A 23183-nucleotide genomic window follows, 5' to 3' on the forward strand; every position below is an offset into this window, starting at 1 on the left:
CGAGCAATGATCACCCTACTCAAACTCACGTATCCACCCTATACCCGTAACCCAACAACTCCCCCTTAACCTTACTTTTTAGGACACTACGGGCAATTTAGCATGGCCAATCCACCTAACCCCGCACATCTTTGGACTGTGGTAGGAAACCGGAGCACCCGGAGGAAACCCACGCACACACGGGGAGGACGTGCAGACTCCGCACAGACAGTGACCCAGCCGGGAACCGAACCTGGGACCCTGGAGCTGTGAAGCATTGATGCTAACCACTATGCTACCGTGCTGCCCCCTAAACGACGTCCAGGATGAGTAGGCAGCACCCTGTCCCTGGCACTAACCGCTGTCTCACACATCCGTAACCCCACCCTTCCGCCCTTAAGCGGCAGGGAGGGTAGGGGGGCTACATCGCCCCTCCAGCACCTGCCAGCACCTATACCGGCCACCATGGCTGTCTCACGCCCCCCCCCCCCCCACCCTCCCAAGAAGAAGGCGGTGCACAATGAACAAAAGAGGGGGAAAAAAATGCAGGCGGGGACGCCGGACCTGCAACCACTCGCCCCAGCTGAGCAGTGAGCACTGGACCTGATTGTTGGACCTGGGAAGAGAGCTGTCACCGAGGCACAGATTGGTATTGGGCGAGCAAGTAATACTCTGCTGAGTTGAGGTGCCCCAGAGCACATGCATCACTACCCCCACCCCCAACAGCACCCCTCCACCCCCACACTAACCCGTCAATCACCACCACCCCCACACTTTACCATCACCACCACCTCCATAACCCCCTCCACACTGTAACACCACCACAATCACCTCCACACTAACCCCTCCATCACCATCCTCACACCCTCCCCACATTGCCCCTCTACCACCACACCCACCCCAACCCTCAGTCCAATCATGCGTCTTGTCTGAATGAATGTTGCAGCTGAAACTCAACACCTGCTCACGATTATAATGCATAAAGGTCTTTTCCATAATAAGAGATTAGCTTTTGAGATAACATCGACATCTGCTCATTTCAATGGTCCACAGACCATATCCTTAATGGTTTATAGGAGGCGCAATGATACATTGATGACATACTAATTCAAGGTACCAATGAGCAGGAACACTAAAGTAACTTAGAAAAACCTTCAGATGCATGGTCTTCATGTAACGAAAGATAAGTGTGACTTCTTTAAAACATCTGTTCAACATCTCGTCCATGTGATCGATTGCAAGGGTTTACACAAGGTGAGGAAATGAACAGAAAGGCATAATGGATAGTTGGGCCAAGTTAGGAGTAACATTTTACTGCAGTAGAATAAGGAGTTAGGTTGGGGACTTTTAAACATCAACTGGGATTCAAGGCAGGAAGAGGGGGATGGGCAGTCACTAAGACCATTTCTTTGTTGCCAAGGATACTGGGAAAAGGGGTCTCAGGCCAGGTTAAGGAATGTGGGGAAAGCCTATGGGAGCTTTGCATTTGTATCGTTGCCTTATTTGGTCGTATGTATGTGAAACTTGATGCAACTTGAATGTATATGAAATGAGATGTTTTTCCTTTTGTCCGGCACTCTGGCTGTTGAAGAGGCAGGAGACTGGTGGTGTTCTGCTCTCCCAATAGAGTGAGTCACTCAGCTAGCTGGTTAAAATAAACAATAATTGATACCTGCAAATCTGTCTCAAATTTTATTGAGCCCAGACTGGCAGGAAAAAAATCAGGATTGTCAAAGGCACCCAAGAAGATGTATACTACAATGGAAGCTCCCCAGCCAACAGTTAACAACATTCCTAGGGTTAATTAAGTATTATGGGAAATTCGTCTTGAATTTAGCAATCCTACGCAAACCATTCCACGCTTTATTGTGCACAAAACAAGCATGACAATGGACACCAGAATGAGAAAAATCATACTCACCAATTACGCAAGCACCGAAGAAGTCAGAAACATTGGTATATTTCAAATTGAAGTTACCACTACGACTTGCCTGTGATGTTTTGATGAACAGAGTTAAAGTGGTGGTGTCAAATATATGATTTTCAGAGGAAGAAAGACTAATAGCTTTTGCTTCACATGCCTCAACAAGTGCTGAATCAAACTTTGTTTAGTTGGAGAAGGAGATTTTTTTTGGTGTGAGAAAATTTCACCTATATGGTCTATATGGTCATCACTTCATGTTGTTGGCAGATCACAGGCCCTGAACAGCTACTTTTGAGCCACCTCAAGGTATGTCTTCATAGGCAGCACATAGATTCTAATGACGGTCTTTAATGTTAGCTGCACATTTCTACAAGATCAAATACCGACAGTCAGAGAGTTTTTCCAATGCTGATGCGTTGTCACGTTTGCCTTTGTCTGCTGGTTAGATACTACCCAGAAGTGGAAATATCTTTTACTGTGCTCAGATAGAACACATTCCAGTGATTGCAGCTCACATCCAATGACATGCCAAAAATGATCCTGTGATGGGGATGATACTGGAAATGGTATTAAAGAGGAAGATTGAGGGTATGCATCCTGCATTAAAACTGTATATTTCCAGGGAGCTCGAGTTGACGTATGAAGCAGGATGCCTGTTGTGGGGGATGAGAATAATTATTCCTCCAAATTTGCGACAAATAGTGCTGGGAAAATTACACAAAGGACATCCAGGTACAGTTTGATAAAGGAGCCTGCATGTACTACTTTTGGTGGCAGGAAACAATGCCCATATAGAGGAAAAAGCATTACTGTGCCAGTCATGAGCATGTGTAAGAACGCACCACCGTTGTCTCCACTATATCCTCGGGAAAGGCCGAAAATGACTTGGCAACATCTACATATTAACCTTGCTGGTCAATACAAGGGGCACAGATTCATGGTCATTATAGATGCACACTCCAAGTGGCCTGAGGTGATCCTGATGAAGTCAATAACCATGGAACAAACAGTCAAAAAACTTGATAAGATTTTTGCCAGATTTGGGAAACCAGAGCAAGTTGGAAGTGAGACTGGTCCACAGTTTACATTCAGGAGTTTGAGGATGAGTGGTATCCAGCACATAACATCAGCACCTTACCACCCATCTACGAATGCTTTAGCAGAAAGGACTTGTTCAGACCTTGAAGCATGCACTGAAAGTTTCCAAGGATCGAGGTTCATTACTTTGCCACTTAAATGGTTTCATGGCAACGCATCACAACCCTAAACATGCAACTACACCAAGTTTCCCAGCTTTACTACCAATGAAGAGGTAGCTGAGAACTATATTTGATCTACACTTACCGCAGGAGACGTCCACGATAGTAGAACGTCCAAGATTGTAGAACACAATCAGCAGTCAGAGAGCATGAGAAAAGGTAATTGAAGAAGGTGCTTGTTTAAATAAGGATTGCAAGTTTTGGCACACAGGTATACCACTAGTGAGAAGTGGATTCCTGCAAATGTATTGGCTCACACTGGACCAATCTCTTATACAGTACAAACTGGAGATGATATGATATTACCGTGATATAACATGCAGATCAGTTGTTATCTACACATATCTATGTGCCATACCATGAATGACATAACAGCCTCAAGAGAAAACATCATCTATACAACCAGATCGTGTGACCGTAACTTCTGGTTCATCCGCTGAAGCAGAGATTGCCGAAGAATCCCCTGCTGCTATTAGTCTTCATAAAATAGACTGTAACGTCTTCCAGTGTAAAGACATCCATAAAAGAACCTGAGAATACATCTGAGGGCGAGAACAACTAAATCCCTGAAGTATGCAGGCAATCAGTGCAGAATTGATGCTCACCAGGTTGGTTTCCTATTGGCATTATTACCACTGTGTAATAATTTAATGCCTGCCTTTGTATATATGTTTTCATGACTATGTAAAAATACTACAGTCAATTGTTGTGTTGGACCTTAGAATTAAAGGGGGAAGGTGGTTATATGTGGGTTAATATTTCTTGTGTTGTTGCATGGTCACTTTAAAAATTGAGTCACATGCTAGTTTGTGATGTCATCGACTACTTCACAGGCTAAGCGTCATTCTAGACTAAGCCTTTGTCCAAGTAACAACCATCTAATAAACCCTTGTTGATTATTGCGTTCAACCCACACGTTTCAGCATTTACATTCTTTTAATTATTGAATTATCATAGAATTTACAGTGCAGAAGGAGGCCATTCGGCCCATCGAGTCTGCACTGGCTCTTGGAAAGAGCATCCTACCCAAGGTCAACACCTCCACCCTATCCCCATAACCCCGTAACCCCACCCAACACTTAGGCCAATTTTGGACACGAAGGGCAATTTATCATGGCCAATCCACCTAACTCTGCACATCTTTGGACTGTGGGAGGAAACCGGAGCACCCGGAGGAAACCCACGCACATACGGGGAGGATGTGCAGACTCCACACAGACAGTGACCCAAGCCAGAATCGAACCTGGGACCCTGGAGCTGTGAAGCAATTGTGCTAACCGCCATGCTACCATGCTGTCCTGCAAGTGCAAAACACAATACGTACCTTATACAATCTTTTTACCAGCAGGACCCAAAAACAGTGCATATTTCTGGTACGATAAGGTTTGCTCTTAATTATTCCTGTTTTGGTCATCAGCATACGGCCACAAGTAACTAGATTTGAAAAAAAGTACAAAATAAAGAGTTAAAAATTACAGTGATGGGTAAGTACATTTGTAATTAAGAAAGCAAGATTGTTCATTTTAAGATTATTACTGAATTTATAATTGGCAATGAAACCAGTTGCTGGTAATATCCGGGTGGAGATGAATGAAATAAATAACTCATTTCTTGTCGATATCACAGCTGGAGTTTCTCCCCCACAAGTCGGACCTTCAAGGATATCTGCATGAATACTGGAACCATCATAAATTGTTAAATGATCACCAATGCATGCTGCAAATTCTTGTATCTGAAGTTCAGAAACTGTCAAGAGAATCTATTAAAAAAATTAGATCACAAAATTAATCCAATAATTTCCATGAAAATCCATAACCCCATACAATGCCACATTTCACAGGAATATATTTTTGTGCTACATTTGGAACAAAGATGATATTTTAATGCTGCATAATGTAGGGTTGTCAAACTCAATTTAGATTGGATCGGATTGGATTTATTGTCACGTGTACTGACGTACAGTGGAAAGTACTGCTCTGCGTACAGTCCAGATAGATTGTTCCATACATGAAAAAAACATAGGACATACATAAATACACAATGAAAATACATAGGAACAGGCATTGGGTGGACATACAGAGTACCACTCAGTACAGAAGATGTGTGAAGAGATCAGTTCAGTCCATAAGAGGGTCTTTCAGGAGTCTGGTAACAGTGGGTAAGAAGCTGTGTTTGAACTTGTTTGCGCATGTTCTCAGACTTTTGTATCTCCTGCCCGATGGAAGAGATTGGAAGAGAGAATAACATGGGTGGGAGGGGTCTTTGATTATGCTGCCCACTTTCCAAAGGCAGTGGGAGGTGTAGAAAGAGTCAATAGATGGGAGGCGGGTGTTCCTGATGGACTGGGCTGTGTTCATAACTCTCTGAAGTTTCTTCGGGTCTTCGGCCGAGCAGCTGCCATGCCAGGCTGTGATGCCAAATAGGATGTTTTCTGGGTGTATCTATAAAAATTGGTAAGAGTCAATGTTGGCATGCCGAAATTCCTTAGGTTCCTGAGGAAGTATAGGCATTGTTGTGCCATCTTGGTGATAGTGCCGACATGAGTGGACCAGGACAGGTAATTGGTAATGTGCACACCTAAGAATTTGAAACTGTCAACAATCCCCACTTTGGCACCAATGATGCAGACAGGGATATGTACGATACTTCGCTTGCTGAAGACAATGACCAGGTCCTTAATTTTGCTCACATTGAGGGAGAGATTGTTCTTGTTACATCATGCCACTGGGTTCGCTGTCCCTCCTGCACTCTGACTCATCATAGTTTAAGATCCGACCCATTACAGTGTGTCATCAGCAAACTTGTAGATGGAATTGGAGACACATTTTGCCACGCAGTCATGTGTGTATAGGGAGTATAGTATAGGGCTAGGTATGCAGCCTTGCGGGACCCCGGTATTGAGGACTATCGTGGAGGAGGTGTTGTTGTTTATCCTTACTGATTATGGTCTGAAAGTCGAGGATCCAGTTGCAGAGGGAGGAGTCAAGCCCTAGGTTTTGGAGTTTTGCTATGAGCTTTGCTGGGCTGGTGGTGCTGAAGGTGGAACTGTAGTCAATGAATAAGAGTCCGACGTAGGCGTCCTTGTTATTGAGATGCACCAGGAATGAGTGCAGGGACAGGGAGATGGCATCTGCTGTGGACTGTTTGTAGCGGTATCTGAATTGCAATGGATCAAGGCATTCTAGGAGTCTAGAGTTGATGTATTTTCTGATTCTGGGAGTATGGAGTTGATATGTCTCATGAATTTACACGCTGGACCTGATCTATCAACCTGACACCTGGCAAGGGAGGGTCACAAGCAGCAAAAAGTATTCAGATACACTGGCGCTGAAATTAACATGCATGGCACTGTTTCTTTCGGCATACCATGGTTAAGCATAGATCTTGCACCTGATCTGCTGCTCCATTGGTCATTATCATTTTTAAGCCTGCCCAATGTCAGCCGGCAATTAGAGACACATCAATTAAAGTATGCAGGGAGGGGTCTTACTGAATGACTATTCTATCAAACTTGTGAAAAACTAGGTACAGTATGCACCTTGTCAGGTCAGAAATGTTTTCCAGTTCTATGGTATCCTAATGAATGATCCTTAAAGAGGCCGCTGGAAGTCACTGAAGAATTTAAAAAAATACTTTGTTCATAAAATTTGAACAAGTGAACAAGATAACAATTCAAATTTAACATCATATAAAGTGCAGCATAGTTAAATGTTTGTGACTATTGTACAAGACAATCTGAAATGCCTCACTGCACTTTCATTTAGAGGTCATATTTACAATATACATTTACATTTTATATCAAATATTCTCTGGTGTATATAATTCAAGGTTTTAAGTGGGTTCTATCCCCGTGGTGTATTAGGGCAGCAGACCCCAACACTTGCTTTTTCCTCTTGAGTCTTTGCAGCAGCTACCACAATTTTTACTGCCTCCCTCACATGCATCTTCAGAAGACTTAGGAATCATAATGTGAATAGCTAGCGGGAACTGCCACGAGCTTCCAGGCACTTGGCCCAGCAAGGTCGGCAATGTAATACGACGTTAATTGGTCCACTTAATTGATGTGTTAGGCAGGTTGCTTCAACGTTGACTGCAACTGGATGCAGTGAAGCTAGAAACAGATGTCTGACACAGGAGATGATCCAACACTGTTTTATTTAACTAGTGGACTGTTGTACATGTTCAGCTGTGGGTTGACACTCTACTAATCCAACTGATGACCTCTTACTGGCTTGACCAGACTTACTAGCTACCGCATGGTGATAGTGCTCACTAGCTTGTGCACTATGACTGTCTCAGGAGCTGGGTCCTGAGAGAGAGAGTCTTAATGCCCTGTGGGCTTTATAGTAGTGGTGTCCTGTCTGGTGATTGGTTGTTCTGTGTTGTGTGTTCATTGGTCACCCTGTGTGTCAATCACTGCCTGTCTGCATCTCATTATATACATGAGTGGATATTATGATATTAATAAGGCCCCTTCGGCTTCACGCTGCAACGGAATGCTCACTAGCTGATTTTCCGTGACCATGCTCACCAGCCCCCCACTAACAAGGTCAAGCAGCACTTAAACAGTTCTTGCACAGCCAACCGTGCTCAGCTCGCAGTTACGGCGATGAGACACCCGGCCTCCAGATTTGGAGACGTGGACCTGGGGAGGCTCCTAGATGTGGTCGAGGGCAGGAGGGATTTCCTGATCCCCCGAGACTCTCAGAGAGTGATCCACAGGGCAGCGGCTGTCAGCTCGGGAAGTGTGAGCAGGTGGACAGGCCTCCAGTGGCGCAAGAAGGTCAACGACCAACACCGGGCTGCCAGTGTGAGTTGACATCTCCCCGATACCTTCCCTCCCCCACGCAAACAGTCCCCCGACTTTCTCTTACAACCCCAACCCTCCCTTTATCCTCCTTTCTTCACCTACCCCCAACCCTTCGTTCACACCCTCCCCCCACTACGGTGAACCGCATGTCTGGCTAACAAAGCCCTCTCTGTTCCTATGCAGGAGAAGCTGTCCCACAATCATCGGAGAGAGCCCAGACTGTTGGTGGGGCGCCAGACATAAGAATTCGCAACATCTTCGAGGAACAGGCCCTGGAGGTGACAGGGTGGATGAAAATAGTGCAGTCACCACCGTGGAGGTCGGTACACGCTGCAGAAGTGAGGATCCATCAGGACCCCCCCGGAGAACTGGCCAAACGTGAGTTGTTAATGCCATTCACACTGACCTATCCCTCCCACTGACTACGTCTTCATTCTCCTGCAGGACCTCCAGCCGACAAGCCATTTCCATCTGGGTTGCTCCCCCCACTACCTTTCAGAAGAACACCTCGGAAGAGAGCTCTAAGAGTACAACAAATGATATGTCACAGCTGTCATTCCCACCCTACACCGTGGCAGAGGCATGTACCTCGGTGAGCAACGTTGGTGGTCAGGCTTCTGGGGCACCTCATAGTGAGCACCTGATAATGCACCTCATAGTGGAGGCAGTAATGCCCAGGCGAGACAGCAGTTGAAGGTCTGCTAGATTCTAGGACCCAGCTGGGTCCCAGTCAGATGCTGAGCCTCTGGAACAGGTTTACCCGGAGCTGATCCAGACTTCAGGGTTCAGCTGGGACATCCGGGGGGAGATGTCAGTGACATTCAAGCATAATCGATTGGAGGAGTTCCAGAGGCTACCGGCGCAGGAGATATCGCCGAAAATGCGTGGCAACGAGGCCAACACTGCTGGGGTGGCAACCACAGTGGAGAGCCTAGTGCACAACGACAGCAGCATTAGTGGAGGCGTCCAAGGCGGGGTGCCAATGGTGGTGACCATGGCTGAGGACCTCGGTACAGTGTCCGACTCGGTAGATTCTGCACTGTAAATTCTATGATTCTCTTGTGACCCAGAACCAGACAATTCTTGATAAGGTGTTGAGGGACATGTCTCAGGTGGGAATGGTTAAGGTGCTGCAGAACATGTCCCAGTCACTGAAAGCATCGGCAAGGGCATCAGCACCATGGTGCAGACATTGGGGAGCCGTCAGGGCTGGCAGGGCCAGATGATGCAGGGACAGCTAGGGCTCAATCCAGCTGTCCCTCCATTCAAAGCTGAACCCCAGAGCCCTATGGGCACCCACCAGGAGTAGGAGACAATGACTGACAGCCTGATCTCCATCCTATAGACTGGTAACCGTAGCCACCATCTCCCCTGAATTCTATCTCTTCTGACGAAGAAGCGTATCATAATCAGCCCTCGGAACAGGGTGACACGGCTGTGCATGTGCCGCCATCAAGTGCGGCAGAGAGCCTCAGAGCCCTTGAGGATGCCCGCCGGGGAATTGAAGACCACAGGATGTGGGAAGCAGCTGGTTGCCTCCACCTCTTATGTGCACAGGGAATACACCCAGACACAGTAGTAGAGCAAAGAAAGCCATGCACATTGAGGATCATTGAGGGGGCACTGTGGGGGGCGGGGGGTGAGTGGGAGGGTAGGGATGGGGGTGGGGCATTGGAGTTGGGGAGGGAGGCGAGGACAGTGGGAATCGTACAAGACACATTAAAATACCTGTGGTGAATGTGTAACCACTATAAATTGACACTGTACAGTACTGTGTCCCTGTGGGCTCCATCTGTGAGCCGTTGCACGGCTCTGCCCACAGGGGGAGATGAGGAGCATGTACAGGGCTCTGCCCTTGGCTCCGCCCCCAGCAGGAAGTATAAGTGCTGCGGTCCTGCGAGTCCGCCCTCAGTTCAGCATAGTCGTAGGCAGGCTCAGTTGTAAGCCAATTAAAGCCACAGTTTACTTCAACTCGTGTCTCTGAATGAATTGATTGTCGCATCAATTTAATCGACTTAAAAACTGCTGTGGAATCAGCCCTCAAACCTGACCGACTGGAACTCGATCCACAAGCTGCAGAAGCAAAGGAAATTTTTTTACACTGGCTTCGGTGCTTCAAGGCCTACGTAGCTGCTTCGACTACCTCCTCTGTTACAGAAGAACAGAAACTCAGTCTTCTCCATGCACAGGTGAGCCATCGTATTTCAACTTATCTTGATGTAACTGACTCTTATACTGAGGCCCTCGCGATACTTGACCGCCTGTACGTGTGGCCCGTGAATGAAGTCTACGCGCGGCACATCTTTACAACTCGCCGCCAGCGCCCTGCAGAGTCGCTAGAAGACTGTCTGCGTGACCTTAAAGCCCGAGCACAAGAATATAACTTCCAGGCCGTGACAGCCTCCGAGCATATGGAACTCGCCGTCTGAGACGTGTATATTGCAGAGCTCCGATCCAATTATGTGCAGCAGCGTCCTCTCGAAAAAGAGGCCCAGGACCTGGAGGACACGGTAAAATTAAAGTTTAATTCCAAAAGTAAAATTCCAAAGTTTAAATGCGTTCTCGGCCAATCACGAGACCCCATCGTGGACCCCCAACCAGAGACTGCCCCAGGCCTACGCCGCGCGGCCATCCGCCCACCACGGGGGGCTATCGTGCCACTTTACCGCCCAGCCCGAACACTCCCGGCAGCACTGCCCGGCCCGCAACGTGACCTTCAGCAGCTGCGGGCGGAAAGGGCACTTTGCTAAGGTCTGCCTGGCCAGAGCTAAAAACTCGAACTCAAACCCTAACCCGAACACTCGCTCCTCCGACTCACAGGCCCACAGACACCGCAATGTGGCAGCATGTCTGCCGCCTCCGCCTCCGCACAACATGTGCGACTCACGGAGGCCGCCATCTTGGCAATCCTCCCCCACGCGGCCGGCCATGTGCGATTCATGGGGGCCGCCATCTTGGGCGCCATCTTCCTCGCCGCCCGCCACGTGCGATCAACGGGGGCCGCCATCTTGGCCATCTCCCGCTACGCCACTCGACGACTACGACCTCCGCAGACAGTCATCACGGGGCCGCTCCAGCACCGCCGACCACTCCACCGACTACCCACAGCTCAGTTAAGTCACTTTGGATCAGTCGCGGCCAAAGCACCTCAAGAGTTCCATGATGTCCATCCAGATCAACGGATATGAGACACCGTGCCTGTTCGACTCCGGGAGCACTGAGAGCTTAGTTCACCCAGATCTGGTAAGGTGCTGTTCGCTCTCGATATTTCCGACACAGCAAACAATCTCCCTCACTTCGGGGTCGCACTCCGTTCAGATACAGGGGCGCACTATTACGACGTTAACAATACAGTGCGCCAACTGCACCAACTTCCAACTCTATGTACTCCCAGACCTCTGCACCCCCCTCCTCCCAGGACTGGATTTCCAGTGCAACCTCAGGAGCTAACACTCAGCTTCGGCGGACCTCTTCCCCCACTCACTATATTAGGGGGCAGCAGGGTAGCATGGTGGTTAGCATAAATGCTTCACAGCTCCAGGGTCCCAGGTTCGATTCCCGGCTGGGTCACTGTCTGTGTGGAGTCTGCACGTCCTCCCCGTGTGTGCGTGGGTTTCCTCCGGGTGCTCCGGTTTCCTCCCACAGTCCAAAGATGTGCGGGTTAGGTGGATTGGCCATGCTAAATTGCCCGTAGTGTCCTAAGAAAAGTAAGGTTAAGGGGGGGTTGTTGGGTTACGGGTATAGGGTGGATACGTGGGTTTGAGTAGGGTGATCATGGCTCGGCACAACATTGAGGGCCGAAGGGCCTGTTCTGTGCTGTACTGTTCTATGTTCTATGTTCTATATGCAGTCTAGCAACTCTAAAAATCGACCCCCCTCCTCTCTTCGCTAATCTCACCGCCAACTGTAAACCAGTGGCCACTCGCAGCAGGAGGTATAGTCTGCAGGGTGTTTATCAGATCCGAAGTCCGGCGTCTGTTACGTGAAGGAGTCATAGAGGCCTGTAATAGCCCCTGGAGAGCTCAGGTGGTGGTCGTCAAAACCGGGGAAAAGATCCGGATGGTAGTTGATTACAGCCAGACCATTAACCGGCTCACGCACCTCGATGCGTACCCCCTCCCCTGGATTGCAGACATGGTAAATCAGATCGCCCAGTACCGCATATTCTCCACGGTGGATCTGAAGTCTGCACACCACAGCTCCCAATCCACCCGGAGGACCGCCACGACACGCCGTTCGAGGCCGACGGCTGCCTTTTCCATTTCCTGCGGGTTCCTTTTGGCGTCACGAACGGGGTTTTGGTGTTCCAATGAGCAATGGACCGAATGGTGGACCAATACGGGCTGCGGGCCACGTTTCTGTTCTTGGATAACGTCACCACCTGCGGCCTTGACCAGCAGGACCACGACACCAACCTCCACCGATATCTCGAGACCGCCCAAAAACTCAATCTCACATATAATAAGGAGAAATGCGTTTTCCGCACAACCAGACTAGCCATCCTCGGCTACGTCGTGGAAAACGGCGTTCTAGAACCCGACCCCGACCGTATGCAACTCTTACAACTCCCTCTCCCTCACTGTTCCAAGGCCCTCAAGAGGTGCCTTGGATTTTTCTCATACTACGCTCAGTGGGTCCCTCAGTATGAGGACAAAGCCCGCCCACTATTTAAGGCCACACTTTCCCACTGTTAGGCGAGGCTCGCCAGGCCTTCAACTGCATTAAGACGGACATCGCCAAAGTCACCATGCGGGCAGTAGATGAGTCCGTCCCATTCCAGGTGGAGAGCGATGCTTCAGAGGTCGCTCTCGCTGTCACTCTGAACCAGGCAGGTAGGCCAGTAGTGTTCTTTTCCCGAGCCCTCTCCACTTCGGAACTTCGACACTCCTCAGTCGAAAAGGAAGCCCAAGCCATTGTGGAAGCCATACGGCACTGGAGGCACTACCTCGCTGGTAGGAGGTTTACCCACATCACCGACCAGAGATCGGTTGCCTTTATGTTTGATAACTCACAGCGGGGCAACATCAAAAATGACAAAATCTTGCGGTGGAGGATCGAACTCTCCACCTATAATTATGACATTGTATGCCGTCCTGGGAAGCTCAACGAGCCACCAGATGTCCTGTCCCGTGGCACATGAGCCAGCGCGCAAGACGGCTGACTACAGGCTATCCACAATGACCTCTGCCACCCGGGGGTCACCTGGCTTGCCCACTACATCAAGGCCCGCAACTGCCTTTCTCCACCAAGGTTAAAGCTGTCACCAGGAATTGCCCGATCTGCGCGGAGTGTAAACCACACTTCTGTAGACCAGAAAAGGCCCACCTGGAAAAAAGCATCCCGGCCCTTTGAATGATTGAGTATTGATTTTAAAGGGCCCCTCCCTTCGACCAACCGTAACATCTACTTTCTCAATATTATAGATGAATTCTCCCGTTTCCCGTCCCATGCCCCAATATGACTTCCCATACAGTCATCAGAGCCCTGCAGTGTCTTCACTCTGTTCGGTTTCCCCAGCTACGTCCACAGTGACAGGGGTTCGTCCTTCATGAGCGACGAACTACGTCAGTACCTGCTCGGCAAGGGCATCGCCTCGAGCAGCACTACCAGCTATAACCACAGGGGGAACAGGCAGGTGGAGAGAGAGAACGCGACGGTCTGGAAGACCGTCCTACTGACCCTACGGTCCAGGAATATTCCGACCTCCCACTGGCAGGAGGTCCTCCCCGACGCGCTCCATGCAATTAGGTCCCTCCTTTGTACTGCCACAAACCAGACTCCTAATGATCAATTATTTTTCTTCCCTAGGGGCACTACCACGGGGGCCTCGCTTCCATCCTGGTTGAGACCGGGCCCTGTCCTCCTTCGGAAGCACATCCGGACACATAAAACAGACCCCCTGGTAGAGAGGGTCCTGCTCCTGCACTAACCCCCACTACGCGTTTGTCGAAAACCCCGATGGCCGACAGGACACCGTTTCCCTCCGGGACCTGGCACCAGGACCTACTACCACTACCGCCGAGGTACCCCCCGCACTATACCCCACCTGACCTTCCATGCCCTGCGCCCCTGCACCTACTTGCTTCCCGTCCCCCCTTCCACTTGTCACACCGGTCCGCAGGAACGAAGCAATGGAAGAACCATCCCCGGAGTCCACCCTCGGATTCGCACCGAACATCCTTCCACAGCCATCCGAAACGCTGCTCCGTCAGTCTCAACGCACGATTCGAGCGCCGGACCGACTGAACATATAGACCCGTCACCCCCGCCGGACCTGATTTTTTAACAGGAGGTGAATGTGGTGAATGTGTAGCCACTATAAATTCACACTGTACATTAGTGTGTCCCTGTGGGCTCCATCTGTGGGCCGTTGCGCAGCTCTTCCCACAGGGGGAGATGAGGAGCATGTACAGGGCTCCGCCCTTGGCTCTGCCCCCGGCAGGAAGTATAAGTGCTGCGGTCCTGCGAGTCCGCCCTCAGTTCAGCATAGTCGCAGGCAGGCTCAGTTGTAAGCTGATTAAAGCCACAGTTTACTTCAACTCGTGTCTCTGAATGAATTGATGGTTGCATCAATACCCTCACCACAACCAGTATGATGCCGCTGGCTCTTTGTTCTGTGATGCAGGCCGACCCCCAATCCCATCCCCCCAAACGCCCCAGACAGGGATACTGGCCCCCTCCCCCTAGCCCACCCCACCCGGTATGCCCTGCCCATGCACACCCAGACGTGGCAGAGTGGGGCCCTGCTCACTGGACACCACACCCCAGACACCTGAACAGAAAGAATGTCGCAAACTCCGACAGAGGACATGTGACCGGAGCTGGGGCCCAATCCCCTGGATGTTCGGTGATTGGTTTCTGCATCTGTGATGCTGCCTCCCAAAGTGTTCAAGGACAGTGCCAATGCATCAGTTTGATTGGAATACTCGCCAATGAGTATTAGGGCAGCACGGTAGCATTGTGGATAGCACAAATGCTTCACAGCTCCAGGGTCCCAGGTTCGATTCCGGCTTGGGTCACTGTCTGTGCGGAGTCTGCACATCCTCCCCGTGTGTGCGTGGGTTTCCTCCGGGTGCTCCGGTTTCCTCCCACAGTCCAAAGATGTGCAGGTTAGGTGGATTGGCCATGATAAATTGCCCTTAGTGTCCAAAATTGCCCTTCGTGTTGGGTGGGGTTGCTGGGTTATGGGGATAGGGTGGAGGTGTTGACCTTGGGTAGGGTGCTCTTTCCAAGAGCCGGTGCAGACTCGATGGGCCGAATGGCCTCCTTCTGCACTGTAAATTGTGTGTGGGAGTCCCAAATTTCTACATGGCCCGCCCACCCACTGGTATGCACTTGGGATGTGTGACATGCTCACTTTTTTTTCCATTTAGAGTACCCAATTCATTTTTTCCAATTAAGGGGCAATTTAGCGTGGCCAATTGACCTACCCTGCACATCTTTGGGTTGTGGGGGCGAAACCCACGCAAACACGGGGAGAATGTGTGATGTGTTGGGTAAGCTGGGTCTATGTGGACTGCGTTTGATGCAGTGTAGAGAGAGACAGGCTTCTAACACTTGATGAGATGCAACACAATTTTATTTAACATCTAAACTATATTACATGCTTAACTGTGGGTTGACACTATGCTGACTTGACTGGAGACCTGAGGCTAGCCTGACCAAACTAACTGACCACCACATGGTGTTTGTACTAGCTGCTGCTCACGAGCTCTGACTGTCTCAGAGGCTGGATCCCAAGAGAACGGGGAAACTGGTGCGCTCTGGCTTTATAGTGGTCGTGTCCTGTCTGGTGATTGGCTGCTGTGTTCTGTGTGTTCACTGGTCATCCTGTGTGTCAATCACTGACTGTCTGCACTCCATCATATACATGGATGTATATTGTGACATCTCCACCCCTTTTTCTAAAAAAAAATGTGTTCAGGTCATAAATAATGAGGTGTGTGTGCGTGAAGACGTGTACAATTAATTGACTACATACAGAACATGCTAACTTATATACCTGGGAAGGTGTCTCGTGCAGATAGAGGGCAGATAACACATGAGAAAAAAACGATATGTACAGATGTCAAAACGATGAGATAACAAGGTAATGCAACAGTCAGTCTATAAATTCAGTCTCTGTGGCGGGCGGCAAATTCTGGTTGACCGCCTCAAGGGTGAGTCAGGGGCCACCTGCACCTGGACAGGCGGGACTGCCTCCAATGCGGTGGTCACAGAGGTCGGTAGAATATCTGGTAGATCGGTGGCTTCGTGGCAGGGCACGTCTGGAGGAAGCAGCGTGCGAGGCGGGACGTCACGGTCGGTTGGCGGGCATGGAAGTCTGCGCAGTGCCCGCCTGTTGCACCGGAGAAAAGAGCCATCAGGCATGCGAACGAGGAATGATCTCGGGGCCACTTGCTTGACCACCACAGCTGTGGCGGACCAGCCACCGTCAGGCAGCTGGACACGAACTCGATCAGCAGGGACCAGCTCGGGGAGACCTGTGGCATGGGCGTCGTATGCCGATTTGTATTGGGCCCGAGACTGCTGCATCCTCTGTATGACTGGGAAGTTGTTAAGGTCCGGAATGTGAATGGCAGTGTCCGGTTCATGAGGAGCTGTGCTGGGGACAGCCCAGTGGACGGAGGGGTCGCTCTATATGCCAACAGCACCAGGTTGAAATCGGAGCCCAAGTCAGCAGCCTTACACAATAACCTTTTTACGATGTGGACCCCTATTACGGCCTTCCCATTCGACTGGGGGTAGTGGGGGCTGGATGTGACTTGCTGGGCAAAAGTTTCCTTGCACGCCTTGATCACCGCCGCCGACGTGAGTTCAGACAGTCTGACCACTTCGGGGTAATTGGAAAAGTAGTCCACTAGGAGGACATAGTCATGACCCTTGGCATGGAACAGGTCAACACCGACTTTGGACCATGGGGAGGTCACCATCTCATGTTGCTGTAGAGTTTCTTTAGGCTGGGCCGGATGGAATCTTGGGCAATTGAGGACTGTGTTGGCGACGTCTTGGCTGATGCCCGGCCAGTATACTGCCTCTCGAGTTCGTCGCGTTTCTCGACCCCCAGGTGACCCTCGTGGATTTGGCCGATAACCAAATCTAGCATGCTCTGTGGGATCACAATTTTATCATGCTTCATGAGGATGCTGTCTACCACCGTCAGATTGTCCTTGACATTCTAAAACTGGGGACACTGCCCCTTTTGCCAACCATTCGTGAGGTGCTGCATCACCCGCTGGAGCAGAGGATCCCTGGCCATCTCCTCAAGAATTTGAATGACCCTGTCATCAGAGGCCGGAAAGTTGGAGGCACAGAATTGCACCTGCGCGTCTATTTGACAGACAATGTCAGTCTGCCCACACGGTGTAGTGATAGTCCTGGAGAATGCATTTGTAACAGTGAGCTCTTTGCTGGGGTGTAAACCAGGTCAAAATCGTAGTGGCGTAGCTTGAGAAGGATGCATTGTAACCATGGCGTCATGTCATTGAGGTCCTTTTGGATGATGTGAACCAATGGCCTGTGGTCCGTCTCAACCGTGAATTTGGGGAGGCCATAAACATAATCGTGGAACTTGTCGATCCCTATAAGGGGGCCCAGGCATTCCTTCTCAATCTGAGTGTATCGTTGCTCAGTGGGCGTCATGGCTCTGGAGGCATATGCAACTGGGGCCCAGGAGGAGGAGTCATCCCGTTGGAGGAGCACTGCCCCAATACCATCCTGGCTCGCGTCAGTGGACATTTTTGTTTCCTTGGCGGGGTCGAAAATGCCAGCACCGGGGCCTTGGTAAGTTTCGCCCTCAGCTCACGCCACTCTTCCTCATGAGCGGGTAGCCACTGGAAATCCATCGTTTTTCTAACGAGATGGCGGAGGGCTGTGGTGTGTGACGCCATGTTGGGGATGAACTTCCCAAGGAAGTTGACCATCCCTAGAATGCGGAGGACCGCCTTCTTGCCCTCCGGGGTCTTCATGGCGTTGATCACCAAAACCTTGTCAGCATCCGGCTACACGCCTTGCTGTGAAATGTGGTCGCCAAGGAATTTGATTTCTCATTGACCGAATGAGCATTTGGCTCTGTTGAGTTGGAGGCCATGCTCGTGGTTCCTGTGGAACACCCGCTTGAGATGATCGATGTGTTCTTGAGGAGTTGTGGACCAGATTATGACATCGTCAACGTACACTTGCACCCCCTCAATGCCCTCCATCATTTGTCCCATTATGCGGTTGAATACGTCTGAGGCAGAAATGATGCCAAAGGGCATTCGGTTGTAGCAGGAGCGACCGAACGGGGTAGTGAAAGTGCACAGCTTGCGACTGGACGCGTCCAGCTGTATTTGCCAGAACCCCCTGGAGGCGTCCAGCTTCATGAAGAATGTGGTATGAGCCATCTCGCTGGTTAACTCTTCTCGTTTTGATCTTGGGTAATGTTCCCTCATGATGTTGCGGTTTAAATCTTTGGGGTCGATACAGATTCAAATCTCCCCTGATGGCTTCTTGGCGCAAACCATGGAGCTAACCCAGTCCGTGGGTGCCGTGACCTTTGATATGACGCCCTGGTCCTGGAGGTCTTGCAGCTGCTGCTTGAGGCGGTCCTTGAGGGGTGCCGGCACCCGACGTGGTGCGTGAACCACAGGGGTGGCGTTTGGCTTCAGTAGGATTTTGTATCGGTATGGGAATGTGCCCATACCTTCGAACACGCTATGGTATTGCACTATGATGTCATCGAGTTGAGCCTGGAAGTTTTCATCAGGTGAGGCTGTTGCCTGTGCGGATGGCATGATGTGGACCCGCTGTACTACATTCAGGAGTTTGCAGGCCCGAGGACCGAGCAGGGAAGCTCTGTCGGGTCTTACGATTTCAAATTGCAGCGTCACTTTCAATGACCTATTGGACACCGCAAGCTGGCATGAGCCACTGGCAGCAATGGCATTGCCATTGCAGTCGAGCAACTGGCAGGCCGGTGGAAGAATGCTTGGTCTGACGCGTATGGTGTCGAGGTCAGATTTTGAAATGAGGTTTGCTGAAAGTCCGGTGTCCAGCTTGAAAAGGATGAGAACCTTGTTAACAGTAAGGGTAGCACACCACTCGTCGTCCGGATCAACGCTCAGGAATGGGAGTTTTTTCATCATCATTGAAAGAGGCAGCGCATGCTTTGTGATGATGCCCACCCAGAATGGGGATAGGAGGCACTCAGTGTCAGGATCTGGTGGGCTGTCGAGGTCGGGGTCTGTCACGGCCTGCTGTACCAAACGCACGCTCCTGCGCTGTGGCTGGGAAGTGGAGTAGATCTGCAAAGGGCTGCGTAGTGGCCAAGCTTGCCACACTGGAGACAGCGTCGTGATTTTGCCGGACATTGCCGCTTTAAATGGGCGGAGCCACAATTCGGACATGTCATGACGCCGACGTCAGCATGTTCGGTGCGTCAACACGCATGTGCAGTGCGGTCGAACGACGTGCGCACCTGCACAGGCTGGTCGTCGGTCTCGCCATCGCCTCGTTCGTGGGGCGCATGCGCTGGAGCCCGGGAAAAACGCGCAAAATGGCCACTCTCATCAAGATTCAGGCCTTGCATTTGCTTGATGGCCTGCACCCGTTCTGCATCGTGGAGGTTTAGCCTTGCCGTTTCTGCCACCCTGATGTGCGAGTACCGGTTGTTAGCGTGCTCGTGGAGAATGCATGTTTCGATGCCGATAGTGAGGGTGAGCTGCTTAACTTTCAGGAGCAGCTGGCGAAGGAAATCGAAATGGACCCCGAAAACGATCTGATCCTGGAATCAGTTGTCGAGCCATAGTTGCATGACTGCGCGAGGATGCGGAGATGGGTTAAAAAGGACTGAAAAGATTCATCCTTACCCTGAAGCCTCTGCTGTAAAACGTACCATTCAAAGCTCTCATTCACCTCAACTTCAGCAGGACTGTTTTAAACTTCGTCTTGTCTTTGCCTTCAGCGAATGTAAGGGAGTTGTAGATGTGGATAGCGTGGTCACCGGCTGTAGAAAGGAATAGTGTGATCTTCCTGGCATCTGATGCGGCCTCGAGGTCGGTGCCTTCAAGATAGAGATGGAACTTCTGTTTGAAAATCTTCCAGTTTGCACCGAGGTTGCCGGCGATGCGGAGCTGCGGTCGAGGGCGGACGCTGTCCATGCTACCGGATGGCTGATCGCAGGTCAAGGCAGATTATCTCAAGGTGAGTCCGTCAATTCTCAACATCCATACCTGCTACCATGATGTGTTGGGTAAGCTGGGTCTATGTGGACTGCGTTTGATGCAGTGTAGAGAGACATGCTTCCAACACTTGATGAGATGCAACACAATTTTATTTAACATCTAAACTATATTACATGCTTAACTGTGGGTTGACACTATGCTGATTTGACTGGAGACCTGAGGCTAGCCTGACCAGACGAACTGACTGCCACATGGTGTTTGTACTAGCTGCTGCTCACGAGCTCCGACTGTCTCAGAGACTGGATCCCAAGAGAGCGGGAAAACTGGTGCCCTCTGGCTTTATAATGGTTGTGTCCTGTCTGGTGATTGGCTGCTGTGTTCTGTGTGCTCACTGGTCATCCTGTGTGTCAATCACTGCCTGTCTGCACTCCATCACATACATGGATGTATATTATGACAATGTGCAAATTCCACATGAACAGTGACCCAGAAACGGGATCGAACCTGGGACCTTGACGCCATGAGGCAGCAATGCTAAACATTGTGCCAACGTGCTGCCCGTGACATGCTCACTTAAATAGGATTGCCAATTCCCTATTAACAAAAGCCTTAAGCCACATGGCCAAAGGCCTCCGCAGTCAGTGGGAGTTATGGGTGCGGGCAGACAAGAAGCGACGAGGGGTGCCTCCAGAACTGGAATTCACAATCCAGGACTGGTATGGAGGATCTGTGCATGGTTTCCCACCCTCACCAGCCCTGTTCTCCACCCCACCCCAGACCCGCTATCCCCATGGTGGCCCACTGCATCTCCCTGGTTGTCCCCCCCATCCCCCTCTGAGCACAGGGGCAGCAAAACACATGCCCCAAAATTGCTTGTGAGCGAAGGCGGCACTCACCTCCGAGGGTCCCTGCAGCAGCCCTTCCACCAGGTTCATGTTTTTCAAAAGGAGTACTCATCTGCTCCAGCTTGACCACGGAAGGCCCTTGGATATAGGGTGGCTCCCGTTAATTGAATGGAATTCGGGCTTAAGTGGTAATTATTGGTTTCTCACAACGCTATGGTGGGATTCGATTTTGGCGACAGCAGTGGGCCGGTTGCAATGCATACGGTTTGGCGTCTGGCCTCGTTCCCGCTTCTGGCCTCTCTCACTATTCAGCGGTCTCCTCGAGCTCATGCTCGAGCGAAACATGGCCACTGAATCACGACCTCAGAAGCGGGCTGCTCTTTGCACTGGAAGACTAAGAGCGCAATTTAGCCATCGCATTGCTGCCTGCAAGGATCTGGGCACGCCTGTTAAATAGCGGGACAGGCCAAAGTCGAGGGGCTGGATTTTCCGTTGTGCTGACGGTGTCATGAAAAGTGTGGACTTTTACGACGGCAAAAACAGCGTGACAGGTGCACCGATTCACCAACTAAAAAGGGGCTAGCACATTTGTAACATGGAAGGCCACTATTTGCACACGAAACGGCGCTGGATTCGCTGGTTCCATGATTGCCGCGCAGCTGCAGCCGCACCTAAGTGGTTCTTCCCCCCCAGCACACACACCGTCGCAGGCAACATGGCTGGAAGGAGAGCAGCGCCGCGGTTCCAGGATGTAGCGCTGGAGACCCTCCTGGATGCTATGGAAGAGCAGCGGCTGATCCTGTACCCTGGCCCGGGAGGAAGGTCATCAGGCACCGCCGTTCGCCGTTCCTGGGAGCAGGTGGCAGACGCTGTCAGCGCTGTGGGCGAAGTCGCCCGGACTGCCATCCAATACAAAAAGAAACTGTACAACCTCCTCAGGGCGGCCAGGGTAAGTAGGCAGCGCTGTGCCCCGGCACCATCCCCCCACACACGTCACCTGGGCGGTGGGCCCCCACCCCTGGGGGAAGGCCAGACTCCCAACCATGCCCCACATGCTAAACTGCCCTTAGTGTCCAAAAATGTTAGCTGGGGTTACTGGATTATGGGGATAGGGTGGAGGTGTGGGCTTAAGTAGAGTGCTCCTTCCAAGAGCCAGTGTATACTCGATGGGCCGAATGGCCTCCTTCTGCACTGTAAATTCTACGATTCTATGCCTGTATCCATGCCAGCTGCAATGGTCGGGTGCCCTGGCCACTGATGCCATCATCTACCCAACCTCTAGGCTGCATGCGCCGGACTGTCTAACAGTGTTATTGTTTGTGTTTCCGCCCCCCTCCCCCCAGGACAAGGCTGCGCACAACTGCCGGGAGTGGGAGAAGAACGAAGGGGGACCACCAGACCTGCGGTTCCTCACCGTGCCTGAACAGAGGGCATTGGATGTGGTCGGCGGTCCAGAGGAGTGGGAGGTCGCCGAGGCGGAGATCGGCGGTGGGCGAGGAAGCGAGATCTCCTGCCTAGTTATGGATCCTCATGACACGTGTGCCCCCCACCCACTCACGCCTCACTCCCCTCATCCTCATGACTCACCCCCGTCCGGCTGCCTAACCGTACATGTCGTCTTGTGTCTTACAGGACATGCCGGAGATGGGCCCGGTCCATCCGGGGCACCCCGCACCCAGTCAGTGCCAGAGCCGGTGGCCCCCAGGATGGCAGAGCAACGATGGGGAGAGTAGCCAGAACACCAGCCCTCTGCCCAAGACTCAGGAGACCCTGGGGTTTGGGTCAGAGGAGGACACTGACTTTCCGGCACAGCTACCTCCAACACGCTCCACCATGGCAGAGGCTATCACCTCGGTTGGGCAAACTAGCGAAGAGGCGCCTGGGACACAATCTGGTGCGCAACACACAGTCAATCCGATACAGCAGGTAGAGCTGGGAGCAGCCAAGGGGCTGGATGGCCAAAGGGCAGTCTGGTCCCAGGAACTAGCTGCTGCTCACACGGGTCCCGGACTCCTGAAAAATCCAGTCCCACCCATAGTGCAGATGCAGGCAGGGACCCAGGATCTACGGGAGGGGATGACGGCAGGCATCCAGCACCTGCAGGCGCAGGTGGAGGAGTCCATCCGCGTGCAGGAGCTGGGGGTGGTGCTGGTCATGCGTGCCACAGGCCGAAACAGCACAGGTGGCATCCACGGTGGAGGT

General features: G+C 51.2%; 1 protein-coding gene across 1 annotated transcript in view; it reads right to left on the bottom strand.

Moving 5' to 3' along the window:
• LOC119971596 (embryonic protein UVS.2-like) overlaps positions 1-23183 on the bottom strand; it is a 129373-nt gene that overhangs the window by 100154 nt on the left and 6036 nt on the right. Inside the window, exons 2-3 of the mRNA XM_038807376.1 lie at positions 4699-4921; positions 4487-4596 (exon numbers count right to left, since the gene is read on the bottom strand). Of these exons, the coding sequence (XP_038663304.1) occupies positions 4487-4596; positions 4699-4921 (333 nt within the window). The remainder of the gene's footprint in view (positions 1-4486; positions 4597-4698; positions 4922-23183) is intronic.

The sequence above is a fragment of the Scyliorhinus canicula genome, chromosome 9, assembly GCF_902713615.1.
Source record: "Scyliorhinus canicula chromosome 9, sScyCan1.1, whole genome shotgun sequence".
In the NCBI taxonomy this organism is placed as follows: Eukaryota; Metazoa; Chordata; class Chondrichthyes; order Carcharhiniformes; family Scyliorhinidae; genus Scyliorhinus; species Scyliorhinus canicula.